This window comes from Botrytis deweyae (assembly GCF_014898535.1).
Source record: "Botrytis deweyae strain B1 chromosome Unknown BDEW_008, whole genome shotgun sequence".
In the NCBI taxonomy this organism is placed as follows: Eukaryota; Fungi; Ascomycota; class Leotiomycetes; order Helotiales; family Sclerotiniaceae; genus Botrytis; species Botrytis deweyae.
The window spans coordinates 530,519-547,475 of NW_024066215.1; the positions used below are offsets into that span (position 1 = coordinate 530,519).

The following is a 16,957-nucleotide window of genomic DNA, read 5'->3' on the forward strand; positions in this document are numbered from 1 at the left end:
ATAAATTATACAATCAAATGCTGTCAACGCTCCAATTTGAATTTACAGATCAAATCATTTTGAAATTCCAGAACAGATTAGATGTTCATATACATACCCTACTCTAAATCAGTCTACATGCTCGAATATATATTTGAAAATCCATTTTGGTGTGATTTAGTATTTATTTTCTCCGTGCGGAGCCTGGTCTTTAGCCTCCACATTTACTTACTTTGTGGTGACATGAACATACATGAGTATGACAGTCTGGAATAATAGAATCAAGCAGGGATAGAAACAAGGAAGTTAATAGGCTGATAAGATTGCGGTCGATAGATCAGTTATTGGCTAATCACCCAAATAAGAATGTAAATCTGGGGGCTGGACTTATAGCGACATTGTCAGATAGATTACAAATTACCATTACCTGGTTGATGATTACTTTTTTGGTCAAGTAGCATCGCAAAAGTCAAATTATCCAAGATGATTATGCTGTGAAATCAATGAAACTCTTAGAGGCAGGTACACCTTGCTCATAATCAATCAATTTCTTCTCGATCAAAAGTTTCCTATTTTCGATCCTTTTCGATTCCTCCCGGGTAAATTTGCACGCGCAAGTAAAAAAGACCACTTCAGTCACGATGGCTCCCTTCGATGATAACGCTCCGGATATCATAGTGGGGATTGATTTTGGGCAGACATACACTGGTAAGTCTAGCAACACACTGAGTATACACGAAATACTAAACACCACTTCTAGGAGTTGTATGGTCAAACTTGAGCAATTCCAATCCCACCAAAAGCATTCAAGAATGGCCCGGATTACCTCCGGATTCAGTGGAAACAAAAGTTCCAACGACGATTGCATATTCACGCAATTCAAATGGTAGACACGAAACCGTTTGGGGATTCTCATGTGATCCCGATGATGAATATCATGAATTTGCAAAAGTACATGAGCATTTTAAGATCTACTTAGATCAACATAGTTTGGATTTAGCTCGGAAGGGGGGTGTAAGAGATATGCCTGAAACTGTTGACGAAGCAAAATATCTCGTGACGGATTATTTACACCAGATTTACAAGCACGTCAAACTATGTATCGAAGCTATTACTGGGAGTTGGAAAGAGAAGAGGATCGAATTTGTCTTTAGTCTTCCCACCACCTGGGATGCTTTGGACACCGTTAATAGATTCAACGAAGCGATTAGTGCAGCTGGCTTCACATCTCAAAATCCGGATAAGCATTCGGCGAAATTAGAATTGACAGAAGCTGAAGCTGCAGCTGTTTATTTTGTGACAAATTCCGAAATTGAACTTGAGAAAGGAGATATCATTCTCATTTGTGATGCAGGTGGAGGAACAACCGAGTAAGTCCTAACTTAAGTTTAGATGTTGATGCACTGTAAGTGTGTTAAGTCATAGTCGCTAATTGCCTCTCTCAGCCTTGGTCTTGTCGAAGTAGCGGATCCAAACCCTCAAAGACCAGCATTGAAGCAGGTAGCAGAAGTTAAGGGTGTTGGTATCGGATCGACAATGATTGATCGAGCATTCGAACGTCTCGTACAGAATCGATTGGATGCGTATCCCGACATCGAACTTCCAGATAACCTAGCACATAAACTAGCTAGAGGTTCGTCCTTTCAGTCTATTAAACATAACTTCGGTACGACTTCAGGCAATCATGCTGTATATATACTACGACTCGATAAATTGGGAATTGGGATTGACAAAGATCTAACTCACCCGGGACTTCGGATTGAAAAAGGTAGAATGCAATTTTCAAGGTGAGTGAATGAGTATATAAAGCGATCAATGCTAATAAAACAAAGATTCGAAATACAATCCCTGTTTGACGTGCAAATATCTGGTATAATACGTAAAATTGACAAACAGCTGGATTGGATGCAAACGCACAGAAGCCATGATGATGTGGTAAGTCCTTCCAAAATGAAAAACGAGATCTTGACTAAAATTTAAAGAAATTTCTTGTCTTGAGTGGCGGTCTTGGAGGCTCACAATATGTAAAGACCAAGATTGAAGAATACTTTTATCGAAATCCTCGTCAAATAGCACATCGTATAAGAATTTTGAAATCTCAAGAGCCACGGCTTTCAGTGGTAAAGGGATTGGTGATAGATAGAAGGCAAAGAATAAAAGTTGGATCGGCGACTCTGAAAACTAGAGTGTTCGTATCTCAAACATTTCGCTTTTCGTATGACGGCAATACTAACACAATGAGAAACACAGAGCAAGAGCGAGTTACGGTGTCTTATGTCGTCAGGAATACAACCCCGCGATTCATGTAGGAGAAACCATCATAACTGATCCTTACAACAAGAAACAAAAATGGGCCACGATGCAAATTGACTGGATCATAAAAAAGGTATATTGAATGCAGTTCTCCAGAAACCGACTCCCAATTCTTACAATTATCAAGGATGACACTATCGAGACTGATTCTGCTCGAGACCGACTGTTCACGAGGAAGATTATTCCGGGAGACAATAATCGAACTTGGGATACAACAATTGTAATTTCCCACGAAGATCGTAACAATCTACCCACGAGTTTCAGACACTGTGAGTTCCAATCGCACCAGCATAAATATAGAAAATTAACGAATAGCTGCAGCCAATGTCTCAAAACTGTGCACAGTGCACTCGGATTTGAAGGAAGTCGACGAGGAAGAATTTGAGCCGAAAAATCGAAAGCTCTGGCAACGGAAGAAATACTATCTCGCCACGTTTACCGTGCGAGTAATAGTTGCACCAGCAGATTTAAGGTTTGAACTATGGTTCAAGGGGATGAAATATAACAGAAGTCATGAGCCGCTATCGATAGATTGGGATCCCGCTGGAGCTTCATTGCGACCACCGTCAATTGATAGACCGGTGGATGGATGGGAAAGTCGTGTGCAGTTGTAGGGGAATTTGTTGTGTAACTATTATAGTCAAGAATTCCAACGTATATTGAATAACTTATTAATAGTGTGCTGTTACTATTTAAAATAGTGTCTCTGTTTGGGGAAGATGTCGCAAAGTGGAAGCCACAGCCAAGCACAATTGTGGCTGATGCGTTTATTGACTTCCTTCACACGGATGTCAACTGAGCAGACAGCATCAAATGAAAATCGAATCCATCAAAAATTATAGGGGTCCGACAACAAAGCTTCAGCAAAATAGGACGCTAGGTGGTTCTTCCTATGTAGGTACTGAATCATATTCAAAGCTATATACACAATGATTCTAAGCGTCTCAATCACGCTGCCCCTGCCAATTATGTACAAAACTACACCCTTGCCCCTCTAGTCTAAACATAAGCAATGGTTACCGACTTATCAGTAACACTAGACTTCGTTAGGACAGTATTCGAGCTAGTCTCAATATCCAAAATTACCGCGCCAGATGGTGTGACCGTTTTGGAAGCAGTAGTAGCGACTGCGTCGGAGAAAACAACGCTTCCATAGTTTGCGAGACCGATAGTGCTAGAATCAACGCTCAAATCCTCCATGATCCATTCAGCACTAACACCACACAAAGTATTCGCCGAGGAAACGGTCTTGGTGTATGATTTTCCTGTGGATTTATTTTTCATAACAACGGTTCCTTGATTGAGGCCACTAGTGGTGATATTTACGGAGATAACCTGGAGTTGTTAGTTTGGTTCCTGCATTACGGCAATAAGACTAGGAAACTTACATCTTCAGCTGTGAGAGTACCTAAATCAATGACTTGAGTTGCGGCGGGGTACCATTCATACCAAGCATAGTATGAAACTTCACCCGTCGATTTCTCAATTGTGGCATCAACTCCCGCTTGCCAGAGGTTGTTACAATTGTATCCATCAATACCAACCCAGGTAGAAGCCGTGAAATCTGATGCTGAGGTCTCTCCTGTAGTACCAATCTGTGGCTTGGGTATCGAAAAAGAAGCAGAAACACCAGTATAAACAGCACCAGTAAGAACGGCACCGGACCAGCTCTCATTATAGTATTCAGAACGAGCAGCGTTCTTGTTTCGCTGAGCAAGTCTTTGCTTGGCGTTGAGCTTCGTTGTTGGTGCTGCAACAGCCGAGCTTACAAGGAGAGCTGCGACGGCAATTGAGTACTTCATGTTGATAGATGGTAATGATAGTTTCAAGAACGAAGACAGATAAAACAAGTAAATATTTGAAGCAACTTGCTTTTGAGAGAATTAAAGAGCAGAACGAGTGAATATAGCTTGAAAACTCGTCAGATGAATGATAGACTTCAAAGCAACTTGGCTGAGCTTAAGTTATATAAGACAAGACACCTTTCCCAACCATCGTATTACCATGTAATTGTCTAATCTGTAATTTCAAGAAGTACGGTACATACTCGCAGAGCAGTACGAATTCTTCTAATTTCCATATTGCCATGGAAATTGTAGAAGACTGGTAGAATCTCGTTTCAGTTTCATATAGATTATCTTCGAGGAGATTCAACTGCCGATTACCATTTAGCAAACGGCTTTCAGTAAAATCAGTGGAATCAGTGGACCCATCATATCATGGATGACACTCTGTCTCAGATCTTATGGTGTGCACGATACGAGAATCAAACTCTAAAATCTGGAGAACTGTTGCTCATCTATTCCGCAAGCTGGACATATTGCCAAGTGCACTTAGAACTGGCAATATAAGTCGCGTGAGGTGATTGTGTGAATGTTAGAATGGCTTTTGGATGTCATGATGAGTTATTTTCTTGAGCGAACTGACTGAAATTCAAACCAATTCCGCTTACCTAATATTGCGGATGCAAGGGGCTACGTTTCGATTGGTCTAGAACGAATTAGAATTACTAGGTCCTACGTAACAAACGAAAAAAAGGAGATGTCAGCCTTGTCAAAGTTAACTTTACAAGGCTGTAGATACAATATCATCGACTTGCATGATAGATTGCGATCATCAAAATATGTACACAACATATCCAGCAACAACCTTCAATAATACGCATGGGATCTTTTGACTGCACGTTAAACGTGATACTGCATGATTTTCGATGACCATCACGAATCCCATACTGTGAGCCAATAATCACGAGCTCATAAACAAACCCACCTGGTTTCATCCGACAATCAAATAAAATAACGACAAATTTACTTCCAAACTTACATACCTCTAAGCCCACGATCGTTGAGGCTGACCGAAAGAATCTCATTTTAAATCGTAGAGCAAAATGACATCCTCATCAACATCCTCCTCACCTCCACCACCCGACCCTGACGACTACCTATTTCAATCACACTACCAACCAAATCCTACGCATCTCAATCCCTCTCATCCCCTAACACCCCGACCACATTCTCGACCCAGCTCGTCCTCGTCCTCCGAATCCCCCTCACCGCCCCCTCTCCAACACAATTTCTTCGCGCCCCCCTTCTACAACCGACCTCCTACACCTCTCCCCCCCTCCCCCTCACTAACCAGTCTCCTCCGACCCTCTCGCCCCACCACCCCCGATTCCTCGGCCGATGAACTCGAGCCTCCCGTCCCGCGGGCGTCCCCCAAAGTTCCAACCTACGAATACTACGGTTTCGTACTCTACCTTTTCTCCTCTCTAACCTTCCTGCTCTACCTCCTCTGGTCCTACCTCCCATCTCCCTTCCTACACGCTCTAGGAATCTACTACTACCCCAATCGCTGGTGGTCTCTCGCGTTACCGAGTTGGATCGTTATGCTCCTCGTATATATCTATGTTGCGCTCGCGAGTTATAATACCGGATATCTTACTCTAGGTATGAGTAATGTGGAGACGATTATAGATGGGGCTGCGAATGTGTGTTTAGTTGATGGGAGAGGAATGGCGGGAGCGAGTCATGCCAGTCAAGAGGAGAATGCTAGGGAGAAAGATAGGAGGAGAGGTAAGGAGAAGGAAAGGGGTACGGGCTATACTGGGGGAGGGAAAGAGGCGGATGTGAGGGCATGGAAGAAAGTTTGGAGTCGAGGTACAGATGCTGTAATGGATGTACCATTGGGTGGTGTGTGTGAAATTTTATATGGAGATGGGAGGGAAGATCTTGAGATGGTCGATGATGATGATTATTATTGAGCTTAAAAAGAAAAACGGCCGCCGAAAGCAATCTATACCCATATCTGTTGTATCTTTAGTGCTTAAGTGTAATGACATCTAATGAACACAATTTTGCAAGATGCCATGCGCAAGTCCGATCTCAATTACTGGACCAGAACATCCACCCTCTATCACTACCTCAATCTTATTACAGGGGCTACTCATACATGACACGATGAAAACTCTTATGTGATTCCAAGAAAATAGGTATCTTCATTCCGTTGTTTGTACAAGATTGGCCTCCGCTCTATACTTTCCCATCACATAACCCATATTACCCCTATGCCTTCCACTTCCGTAAACGAGTTGAGCAAATCATCTAATCAGCTCACACTCACCCAGGCACCCACCCATCAAAACTACACATCCACCATCCATTTTCCTCCCTTCCATCATCAAATCATCTCCCACCAGTAATGCTAAAAGGCCAATCAAAAGGTTATCAGCAGACTCACTTCTGCCAAATCAAGAAAAATAAAAGTATCATCTAAACTACAAAAACATTATCTCATCTTTCATCTCATCTTAACACATGCCGTTTTCCACCTAGGATTGGAATATTTTCTCCAAATTTATCGATCCCTACTTTCTCTTCCTAGATCATGAAAGTACAATTCGGCTGAAGTATGCCCTCTGCCACACGAAAACAACCCCCAACTGTGTGAGAAGACATGTTGATTGGTGAAAATGCAAAGAGAATGCCAGACAAATCAGAGAACATTCATATGTGAGATGTAATGCATATAACATTCAACCTCATCACTCCTTTCGACTATCCGTTCATTGATTCCATATATCCATGTAGAAGACGTATATGCGTTTCATCTCAAATGGAAAAATTAGAGGAAAAATATTGAATATGGGGTATTATCACAAATTAGCGCGCAAAAACTTTTACGACGCCATCACCTCCACCACTAACGATCCATCTTCCATCTTGACTCCATACGACTGAGCATACACCTTCCCCACGCATAAGTCTATGACTTGTCATCTCTTGAGTGCAGCTACGTGTCTCTAAAGACCAGAATCGTAGACTAGCATCATGACCTGCAGAGACAAGCTCACGTCCATCAGGAGATAGTGATAGAGCAGAAATAGCTGCTGGATGAGCAAGCATGTTGTATGTGCATTGACCTAAATTAATTAGTCATGAATTGTCGGTGAGGTTAAGGGGGTAACTTACCGCTATTAGCATCATAAAATCTAATGAAGCGATCCTCGTGTCCACTGATGATAATGCCTTCAACACCACCACTTCTACCTGTTGCTCCACTAACAACATTCTCATCTTCAGACATTCCTCGATTAGAATCGGAACTCAAGGAACTATCAAGACCGGTAGTAGTTGCAACAATTGCATTGACTCCTGTTGATTGGGTGCCATTAGATGTTTCCAGACTTGCCATAGAGGCAACTTCTTCACCAGTTCTTGTATCATATACCAGAACAGCTGCGTCAGAATAAGACACGGCAAATGATTCGCCTGAAGTGGCTAAAGGTGTTATACAAGTAGGGGATGCGGTGCTATTAGGTCTGGTTATAGAATGTATTAATGTGTAATGGAAAGGCGAAGTCGAGGCAACGCTTGGTTGAGGGGATGATGGGAATGCTGAGCCAGATGACATTGAGTTACCTCGAACTCTGCCACCTCTTCGGTTACCTCCGCCAGAAGGTGATACAAGCTGTGGAGGTGCGCTTACAGACCACACTTTGACAGTGCCATCTGCAGCACCACTTGCTAAAATAATACGATCTGGTCCACCAAAAGCATTACTTTGACCAAAAATCGATCCAGTTGTACCAGGAAGTACGCAGACTGCCCATACTGCATCTGTATGACCATCGAGAGTCGCCTTAGGATCAACTCGCCCTCGCTCCCATACTCTAACGGTAGCGTCTTGGCCACCAGAGAATATCCATCCGTCACCTTGTGCACGTCCACCACTGGCAAAGTTTTGTGATGGAGACCAAGCAGTCAAGCACATGACAGCTCCAGCATGACCACGGTGAGTAAAATAACTTTGGATATCCAAATCATTGGCGCTGACATGGAATGTGCCTTGATCTTCATAACGGGCGGGAATGATCCATCTTTTAATTGTACCGTCGTCGCCTGCTGTGCATAATTCTGGTTCTCCGGGACTTCCGCCTCCAGTAAATATTACCGAACGAACTGCATCTAGGTGACCTCTGAGTCCGAATCGAACTTTGAAACTACCACTATCCGGCCTTTGTGTTGGATTTAATGAGAGTTCATGTTCGCCACTTTTCCTTCTTGATATAGAGGTTTTTCTCCTATGTGAGCCTGGACCACGAATAGGCGATTTTGGTATATCTTGAGCTGATGGAAATACATCTGTATCGGGCCTCTGAGTCGCAATCTTATTTTCTTGTTCGATAGTTTGAGCTGGCTCATTGAAATCCCATCCATCGGTGTCAGAAGAACCTGACTTCTCTATTGCTTCTTCATTTTCAATAGGTCGTCCATAGGAGTCATAAGAATGATTAACTTTTGTTATGGGCTCTTCCGCCGGTTGGGCTTTCTCTGGAGATCTAAATGTAGAAGACCATTCTTGTTGAGAAGGTTGTGGTAAAGGTAGTTGGTCTGCTAAAAACCTTGGCGCTGAATTATCGGGATTTGGTACAGAATGTTTATTAGGACTTGGGACTGGTGGTGGATTATGGTTAGGTGTCGGAGAAGGCGCAGGAGGAGCTCTTGATAATTCTGGTACTCTCATGACTTTTGATCCGGAGTATCGCTGTTGCATTTCTTCGATATTTTGCTGCTGAGCTTGGCTAACTCCGAAAGGTAGAATCTCCTCCGGTGGTTGTGGGGCTTCTCGTGGTGGCATAGGGTTTGGTGGTGCGATCAAGAGATAAGTGAGCTCTCCTTGAGATTTGTCCATAAAATCTTTCATGTTACCTTTCTCCGCTTGAACCGCCTTTTTCGCATCGGGTTCCCCGTCAACCACGAGGAATGAGTTATGTGCCTCTCTTTTAGTTGCTACATCTATTAGTCTTCAATAAGCACAAGATTTTCAATTGACTTACGACGCGAATCTTTATCCTTGGTCTCTTTATTTGCTGGCACCGGCGCTGTACCACCAGATTTGATCGCTTTCAATTGTGCCTCTCGATCCTTGGCCACTCTCTCCAACATTGTGAGGAATTTCTTCAAACTCTCATTTGACCCTTCAAGTTTTCTAGTATTGCCCTCTAATTTGGCTATCCTACTTTTCATTTCTTGTCTCTCGATCTCCCAAGCATTGCGTTCCCTCTCATGTCGATGCCACTCAGTTTGTAAGAATCGCATAACACCTAACTGCGAATTAGTTTAACCACAAGAACAAAACGACTAAGCGCATACCTTGTAGTGTATATTCTGTCCCTTGAGGTTGATTTGCTTGGTTCCCTCCATCACCTACATTACCACCCCCATTATTTTGACCTCCACTACCCCCCATACCAGATAGAGACTGCCAGGCCATCTCGTTCCCCAGGCCCAGGCCAGTCCCTCTTTTATAACCTAGAATCCGCCTTGTGCGCTAATTTCGCATCCAAATTCGAGGGCACGATGAGCATTTGTTAATCTTGGTTGGCGCAAGATATGTTGAGTGGTCGCCAAAGACAACGAGGCCTTAATTTTTCTCCAGTAAACTACCAATGCTCAATTGAACATCTTTGCGCACAGAACTGTTCAAGATAACCAAAGTACAATAGAGGTCAATAGACTGAGATTTGTGAATCTGTAAATCTTTTATGATGCGTCTGTACAAGTTTGTCGCGTAAGTGAAACGTATGACATTCAAAATCATAAGAAGGAAGTCTGAAGGAGGGCGTTTCTTTCCAAATAGAGATCGTGAGCTACCAACGAGCCAACCAAGCCAACTATCCAATTCTAAACCGATATCCATGTGTCAGGCCGCTTTTAAGGCCATTATAAATGCTTCGCCTGGGGTATTGTTGTCTTGGAGGTGTAGGTGACGCCGCCTTTAACGTAAAGTGGTCATAGCTCCTGTGGTATTTGAGTTTTTGGGGTCTGCGGATAGATACAATCTAAAAGAGACCCCTCGAACCTTAAGGTTAAAATGGATGTTATTTTTGCCTTCGTGTTGATCTGTTGATGAACGTCTATAGAAGACTTATAGATAAGTTTCTCTGTTTCTTATTGCTCACACTTAGAGATGTATCGAGTCACCATTCGCAAAACCAGTACAATATGATACTTCAATTTGTAGCAACAAGACAAAACATTCTGATACCCGCTATTGGTGTTGTATCAGCCCTAATGACCATATTGATATCAGACAATGCACAAGCTCATCTAACGCGTTTCATAAGGATAACTTTGATATCGGTGTTCTCACACAAATGCAGCGAGCTGGGGGGGATTGGAGGCTTGCATGAGAGGAAAAAAGGAATGTGTATGTACATCCCTGTCATATAAAAAGCAAGTGTTTGAGTATGGTTATCGCTGAAGGCTTCCTAGATATCCTTCGTGTACATTCACATATGCATACCTCGAAGATTAACAAAGTCCAGCCTTTCCAGCCTTGATCATGACGATCATAGATATGACGTGCAAACTCCAAATCCCTTCCATATCGCTCTCAAGACTATTGAAGATACAACCCAATGTATCGATGCCCATACCCGTACTCATACACATACCCATACCCATACAATTTCCTTCCTCAAAATTCCAATTCCTCAACTTCCATCCCGCACTCTATACAACTCTTTACGCTCATTCCATCCTCGTTCTCCACCGTTTGACCCCATTCATGTTCATGTTTCCCATTACTAATCACATCTCCAAACTTTCCACCTTTTCCATCACCCGCTAAGCCCCTCCTATATGCTTCGGTTCTCGTCTTTTTCTTTAATTCTTTCAGTTTACTCTTGAACTTTTCTTCTTTCCTCTTCTTCTTCTCTGCTTCTCTTTTTTCAAATTCCGCATCTAGTGCTTCTGCACTTCCCCACTTCGTCTTAAATGCATATTCCTCCACTTGATATCGTAGGAACAACATCATATCATGCCAATGTGATTTATGCGGATTGGGCTTATTGAGATGTGGTAAGAGCTCTCCATCTTTTAATTCCGCTACAAAGAACATTAGTACAAGCCCATTATCATGCAGAAGCTATGAAACTTACGATCTGTAATGAGATAATCCTCCTTTGCCTCCGTTTTAGTTAACAAACTATATTTCTCTGGAAACTTCTCCTTACACCCATTACAAACCCTACACTTGAAAACCTCATCCCACACAAAATCGATCTCTAAACTTTTGCACTCCCGGCACTTCTTATTATCCCCTCCAAGTACACTCAACCCGGGTTCAAAGGGTCCCTCTTTCCTATTTCGCAACCCTTTCAATAGCTGATGTCTTTCCCATTCCTTCAGTGTCATATGCGCAGGTTTCTCTCCATCTTTCGATGCATGTAATGCCTTATTCCATGGATCATCTTCTTCAGCTAAGAATCCACCTTTCGTATCCGTCATCTTGCTAAAATCATGATCAACATATTTCCGAAACTTCCGCGCAGCTTGCAGTGAGGAATCATCGGCTCGCGCCTCTTTGGCAGCTTGTCGCGCATCGCGAGAAGTGGCGGGAATTGATGAGGTTGAAATAGAAGAGTGAGTGCGTTTTTGACCCGCCAGAGTTATATCGGGAGTAGCAATAAAACCCGAGGGTGTACGATTGGTATCATTTACGGAGGACGCTTTCTCACGAGCTATAGATTGTTCGCGGAGTGCTTTAGCCTTGAGTCTGTTCTCTTCCTAATGAAATAACTTAGTAAATGAGAGGCCAAATTGTTTGAATGGTTGCCTTGTACTGACTATTCTTCTTTTAACGTCGGGTGTTGGCGGTGACGTAACTTGAGATCTAGTTCTTCTTGCAGGCGGGGGAGTATTTGATCTTTCCATAATGTCAAATTGTGTAAAAAATGGCAATAATCAAATTCCTGAACTTCCATGTATCTAATAAAGTAAATTTGTAACAAGGCTGAACTCTGGAAGTGGCGAGAAGTTTAAAATGTTCAGCCTCGGTGTTCTTGGGCTGCGCTAAAGCTAAATTCGTCATTAATACTTTCAGACCACAAGGTGAATGTATTGAACCACAAAAAAAGCTTTGGGAACTCTATGAACAATAATGGATAATGGACGAATAGAGTATAACGTAGAAAGTATTGATGGCATTGAAGGGTAGTTTCCATCTACTTGTCTCTATGATACAAACGAGATAAAAATCTCTTGCCCGTCCATCCCCCAGTTTTACCGCTCCATGCCCCTGGACTTGAAGTCCAATCCCCAGTTTCCCGATCCCCCAGTCTTTGAAAACATTACATCGTGTATGTCTGATGTTTGAACATCTATTCGTCCTTGACACCTCCACGGCCTGCCTTCTCAGCAGCCTCAATAGACTTCTTATCTTGTGTTGCGGCAGCTCCTCCTTGAAGACTGCTCATCAAACCAGCTGGTGCCTTGAATGGTCTCTTCATGTCCCCAGTGGCTGGCTGTCCGAAAAGATGAATCTTAACCATGTTACCCTCGAATGCGCCCTTGAGTGGGATAATAGATTGAATCATGAGAGGGTTGGTGTATTTGAAATACAAGTGCATAACAGCCATCATTCCAACACCCATCAATTGTGCCTTGTAGAGAGCCTTCATTTGATCGCTATCATATTTGTGGACGGTAGTGGTAACGAGTTTAGGTTCTTCGGCGGAACCCATTTGGGGTTGTTCAACGTATTTGAGAGTAGTCATGTCTATAAAATTAGTCTATTAGTATCTATAGTAGCTATGCGCAACGAGTTAGGCTACATACCCTTCTTCTTGTTGATCAAAAATTGAGTATAAGCGTAGACGCCCGCGATGATGATGTTGGATAGAATGTAAATCCCGCGGACAATGTTCAAAACGTTGGGATCCTCAAGAGGAACACGTTTAGAGACTTGCATCATCCCAAGGATGATGATCAAGTTGGTTCTAGTCAAATCATCAGTAACAATCTCAAGAGAAACAACAAGACGGAGTTTCGGGAAAGTTGTTCATACACTTGAGGACTGATAGCCATTTTGTCTTATTTAGAAATAGAACCGGTATGAAATGATGGGATTGATAAGGAGATCGTAATTGAATACGACCAAATGATACTTGAAAGAGATATCAATAAAGAGACAAGAGTTGTTGGTCTCTTCCTAGACTTTATGTTGTACTCTTTAAAGAAATTGACAGATCCCAAGAAATAAATTTGAAAGAGTGGAAAGAAGACAATCGTCGCGATTAGAAGCGGCGGCCCTAAGCTGTACTGTGCCCGAAGCTTGCCTAACAAAGTCTAGACCCTTATAAAAGTGGCTGAGGACAGATTTGATTTTATGTTTCACTACTCCGTCGCCATCTATGTAACGTCGTCGCCATATTGATAATTCTCGAATATCACGAAGTAAAACACATACGATTTATTAGGCAATCAATACAACATGTCTAGTCATGGCCTTGTTACATTGTTGGATTTCAACTTAATCAATCACGAGATCGAACACGCCCGGGCATCTATAGAAATACATATAATGAAGCAACAATTTCAATTATCAGCACAAGAAGAATGAAGTTTCGAGGCAATCTTCATGTTTTCTTTCAACTCAATATGCAAATCCTTTACTTATACAATAAGAAATAACTCAAGTGAGTCTCAATTCTAGAGCGAGTGCATCAAGTGCTTCTATCGCAAGAAAACTCTTCCTCGTTTCCTCGCTATTCCAAACTTGTCCACATCTTCTAGAATCCCTCGGTGTTCTAGGTTCTCGTAAGTTTTCCTTGTGACATGTTATCTTTTCCATTTCGTCCTTCTCCTGCTCCTGTCGAGAAGCCTCAACCTCCAATAATTGAACCAAGTTCTTTGTCGAAACTGAATGTGGTAAAGGATGATGTTCAACTTCATCTACTGGAATCTTATGGGCAATAAGTTTCCTTTTCGGCTGAAGATATGCTGGTACCAACGTAGATATGTCTACAAGTTCGGTGCTCTTTGCTTCTTCGCCAATCTGCAAAACCCCCCAAGAAGACGCGCCATTGGATCCTACACTACCACGGTTTTCTCCGTCGCTTCTCTGTTGGGCGTTGCCGATTTGAGTATGTTGTTTGGGGCTTGAATAATTCAATATTGTTTGTGATGTGGTTAAAGCCATACCAATATCGTGGTTAGAGGTTGATGGTATATGTGGTTGATATGGACCATAGTTCGCATTATATACCGGAGACGGGACTCTTCCTATTGCAGGCTCGCCTACTATTGTCTGACGTTTTGAAGTCTTGACAGATACCCTTTGTGGAGCTGGATCGAGAATCTCAGGAGTGAGCTGTACAGGTAGGAGTGGATTCTGTGCTAGAGGTTGGTCTTCGGCGCCTGATGTCCGCGCGGCCTTAATGGATATAGAAGGACCTTTAGAACTCTTCCTGGTGTCACTAGCGGGAAATGTCAGTTTGGTTCTTGTCCTCGTCAATATCATATCGCGTAGATTTGAGAACGTTTTGATTTGATCTTCACATACCTGAATAATGATGCATGTTTGTTACGAACAGCACCAGAGCTACGACAGCGCAGCTTTCGTAGAAAATGTGGCATCTGACGTATTTTATTACGAAAAGGATTCAAGACTTTCAAATCCTTGACACGGGGACGATATTGTAGACAGCTTCGCCAAATTGAACACGAGTCTACTCTTTCATAATAAATTTGGCGTGAACCACGATTGGGATTGATGATATTGAACGTTTGTGGGTTGTTCATGTTTTTTGGAGGGTAGCATTGCAGTGTGTCTTGTCACAAATGGGAAGAATATAGTAAATGATTCTTCTAATGCATTGCCGACCTATGATTCAATCATTCCTCAGAATCATATGTGTTAATTAGCTAGTCATAACTCGGCGACATGGAACATTTTATTTATTACTGTAAAGTTACAGTCATATTCATTGGTTTCATGTTCATAGGACAGCATATTCAAACAAACATCCACAAGTTTGCATAGTTGTATGAGTAACTGTTAGAAATCTCGTATTTTACTATCTACTCATTATGTAGTTTAGATCTGACAGATGTATTCTAGTAATAGCCTGCCATTGATGACACAGAAAATTTCGACAGTAACGAAAGGAAAGAAACGACTCCACTGAACCTTGCCTTCTGGCCCTCAAGGCTCGAACACCATTCTTTATCTCAGTCCGGCTAAGAAGGGATTGTGTATTTGACAGAAGATATGTGCATCCCCTCCCCCAACATATCAACTCTCAGTCCGGCTGAGATATGAACATCCATTACCAAAATGAAATACAGAAAGAAAAGAGAAATTGATAAACGAAAACTGTAGCACATGCCCTGGAAGGTTTGACGGTGTTGAAATCCGAATATTGAGATAACGAACGATATTCAGAAGTTGGTCATTGGACGTAGATGAACGAAACAGAATAGGATTAAGAGTATTCAGCAAGATCTTTGCAGAGTTGAGGTTTGCGAAATAGTGTCATTTGAGCTCGTAAATCTGCCTCCGATACTAATCAAAATTGAACTCAATAACCATAATAGATGAAATCATAAATTGCATACCTTGATCATTCAGACTCTTTCCGCACCTTCACTCCCAGATCTCAAGTCTATCCCCACAAAGCAGGAGAGTATTTATTAACCTTCTCATTCTTGCTCGCTTTTTTGATACTCTCAAAGCATTTCGTACACCAGCCATTATTAGGCTCCGTCACAACATCGGTTGCTTCTGTGGGGATTTTGTTCGTACAATCCTTCTTGACAAGGAGAGGTGTAATTCGATGACCAGTGGCTTTTGCGCAAGGTTTGATTTCTTTTGCATCGGCAAGTCTTGTTTTTCCGCAATTATTGCATTTGAAACCGTATCGAATACACATTGTTTTGGGTGATGGTTGATGTTCTGTGTTCTTGTTGAGACGGGGAGTTGTTGAGTTGTGGTATTCTTTGGAAAAGTGGAAACAGATAGATACGGACTGGGAGGAATCGTAACTTAAGTAAACGAGAGCTTCTTGTCGCCTCTACGAGATGACTCGATCATAATACCAATTTTCGCATTATTCACATTTGGCGGATCTATGCATGAGTCTTTTGACTGGATTAATCATCATCTATCTCGAAGTGACTAGGTTTAATTGATACCAGGTGATTTCCCCTCTTTTGCGCCACTCTTACCTTTTTCTTTCCTTTTCATATAAATACCCCAAAAGCCCATATGTATCCTTATTACCCTCATCAAAAAATCCACGGATAAACTTCCCTTGCTCTGTGCATCTCACGAACACACATTGATCCCCATTGTCAGGTCTTCGAGATCACCAAATGAAACATCATTTCAACCGCTATATCTTCTTGCATTCGCATAGCCATATGAAGCAGGCAGGATCATTTCGAACTTCCCATAAAATTGGTTCTGCTTTTGACGTGGTGATTTGCACAGTGACGTGAGCTTTCCAGTGATTGAGCTGACCATGATTCGTATTCAACTGCTGCCGAATAAACAAGAGTATACCACTATTGCACGTGCCTCTCAGTTTTGTATTTCGCATCCTGTTATATTGGTGACGGGCTTGTTCCAAATACAAGGAAACAAAAGCCCCGATATGCCCACCAATACCATTTCCTAGCCATCCACAAAAAACAAACTCCCAATCAGAAATTCACTCACTAGATATCTTACTACCACCCCCCCTCCCCCATCCTATCCAAACTCAACCCCACAAACCCCAATAAATAAATACGCAAACCCCACCCTCTCTCGCACAAAACAAATCTGGAGCTCTCTGCCGTGTTGGCCTCTTTCCATTGCGCATTCTGCATTCTGCATTCCA

General features: G+C 42.3%; 7 protein-coding genes across 7 annotated transcripts; 2 read left to right on the top strand and 5 right to left on the bottom strand.

The window, feature by feature from the left end:
- Window positions 1-620: 620 nt before the first annotated feature.
- On the top strand, window positions 621-2,906 carry EAE98_004349 (uncharacterized protein; the record flags this gene model as incomplete). The annotated part of the gene is made up of 8 exons (XM_038951969.1): window positions 621-687; window positions 740-1,349; window positions 1,425-1,766; window positions 1,812-1,914; window positions 1,962-2,167; window positions 2,230-2,365; window positions 2,420-2,561; window positions 2,614-2,906. 8 exons carry the CDS (start codon window positions 621-623, stop codon window positions 2,904-2,906), a joined length of 1,899 nt encoding a protein of 632 aa, XP_038811505.1.
- Window positions 2,907-3,291: 385 nt separating this feature from the next.
- EAE98_004350 (uncharacterized protein) lies at window positions 3,292-4,094 on the bottom strand (the record flags this gene model as incomplete). The annotated part of the gene is made up of 2 exons (XM_038951970.1): window positions 3,292-3,627; window positions 3,681-4,094. The coding sequence occupies 2 exons, from the start codon at window positions 4,092-4,094 to the stop codon at window positions 3,292-3,294; spliced, it is 750 nt and encodes a 249-aa protein (XP_038811506.1).
- A 1,085-nt stretch (window positions 4,095-5,179) lies between these two features.
- On the top strand, window positions 5,180-6,052 carry EAE98_004351 (uncharacterized protein; the record flags this gene model as incomplete). Its single annotated transcript, XM_038951971.1, has 1 exon — window positions 5,180-6,052. One exon carries the CDS (start codon window positions 5,180-5,182, stop codon window positions 6,050-6,052), a length of 873 nt encoding a protein of 290 aa, XP_038811507.1.
- Window positions 6,053-6,950: 898 nt separating this feature from the next.
- On the bottom strand, window positions 6,951-9,564 carry EAE98_004352 (uncharacterized protein; the record flags this gene model as incomplete). Its single annotated transcript, XM_038951972.1, has 4 exons — window positions 6,951-7,210; window positions 7,260-9,080; window positions 9,128-9,394; window positions 9,444-9,564. 4 exons carry the CDS (start codon window positions 9,562-9,564, stop codon window positions 6,951-6,953), a joined length of 2,469 nt encoding a protein of 822 aa, XP_038811508.1.
- Window positions 9,565-10,422: 858 nt separating this feature from the next.
- Window positions 10,423-12,008, bottom strand: EAE98_004353 (uncharacterized protein; the record flags this gene model as incomplete). Its single annotated transcript, XM_038951973.1, has 3 exons — window positions 10,423-11,180; window positions 11,234-11,861; window positions 11,922-12,008. 3 exons carry the CDS (start codon window positions 12,006-12,008, stop codon window positions 10,771-10,773), a joined length of 1,125 nt encoding a protein of 374 aa, XP_038811509.1. The 3' UTR covers window positions 10,423-10,770.
- A 446-nt stretch (window positions 12,009-12,454) lies between these two features.
- Window positions 12,455-13,320, bottom strand: EAE98_004354 (uncharacterized protein; the record flags this gene model as incomplete). Its single annotated transcript, XM_038951974.1, has 3 exons — window positions 13,141-13,320; window positions 12,912-13,072; window positions 12,455-12,852 (listed from the first exon to the last, which is right to left on the bottom strand). Exons 1-3 carry the CDS (start codon window positions 13,158-13,160, stop codon window positions 12,455-12,457), a joined length of 579 nt encoding a protein of 192 aa, XP_038811510.1. The 5' UTR covers window positions 13,161-13,320.
- Window positions 13,321-13,767: 447 nt separating this feature from the next.
- EAE98_004355 (uncharacterized protein) lies at window positions 13,768-14,711 on the bottom strand (the record flags this gene model as incomplete). The annotated part of the gene is made up of 2 exons (XM_038951975.1): window positions 13,768-14,551; window positions 14,638-14,711. 2 exons carry the CDS (start codon window positions 14,709-14,711, stop codon window positions 13,768-13,770), a joined length of 858 nt encoding a protein of 285 aa, XP_038811511.1.
- Window positions 14,712-16,957: the final 2,246 nt, after the last annotated feature.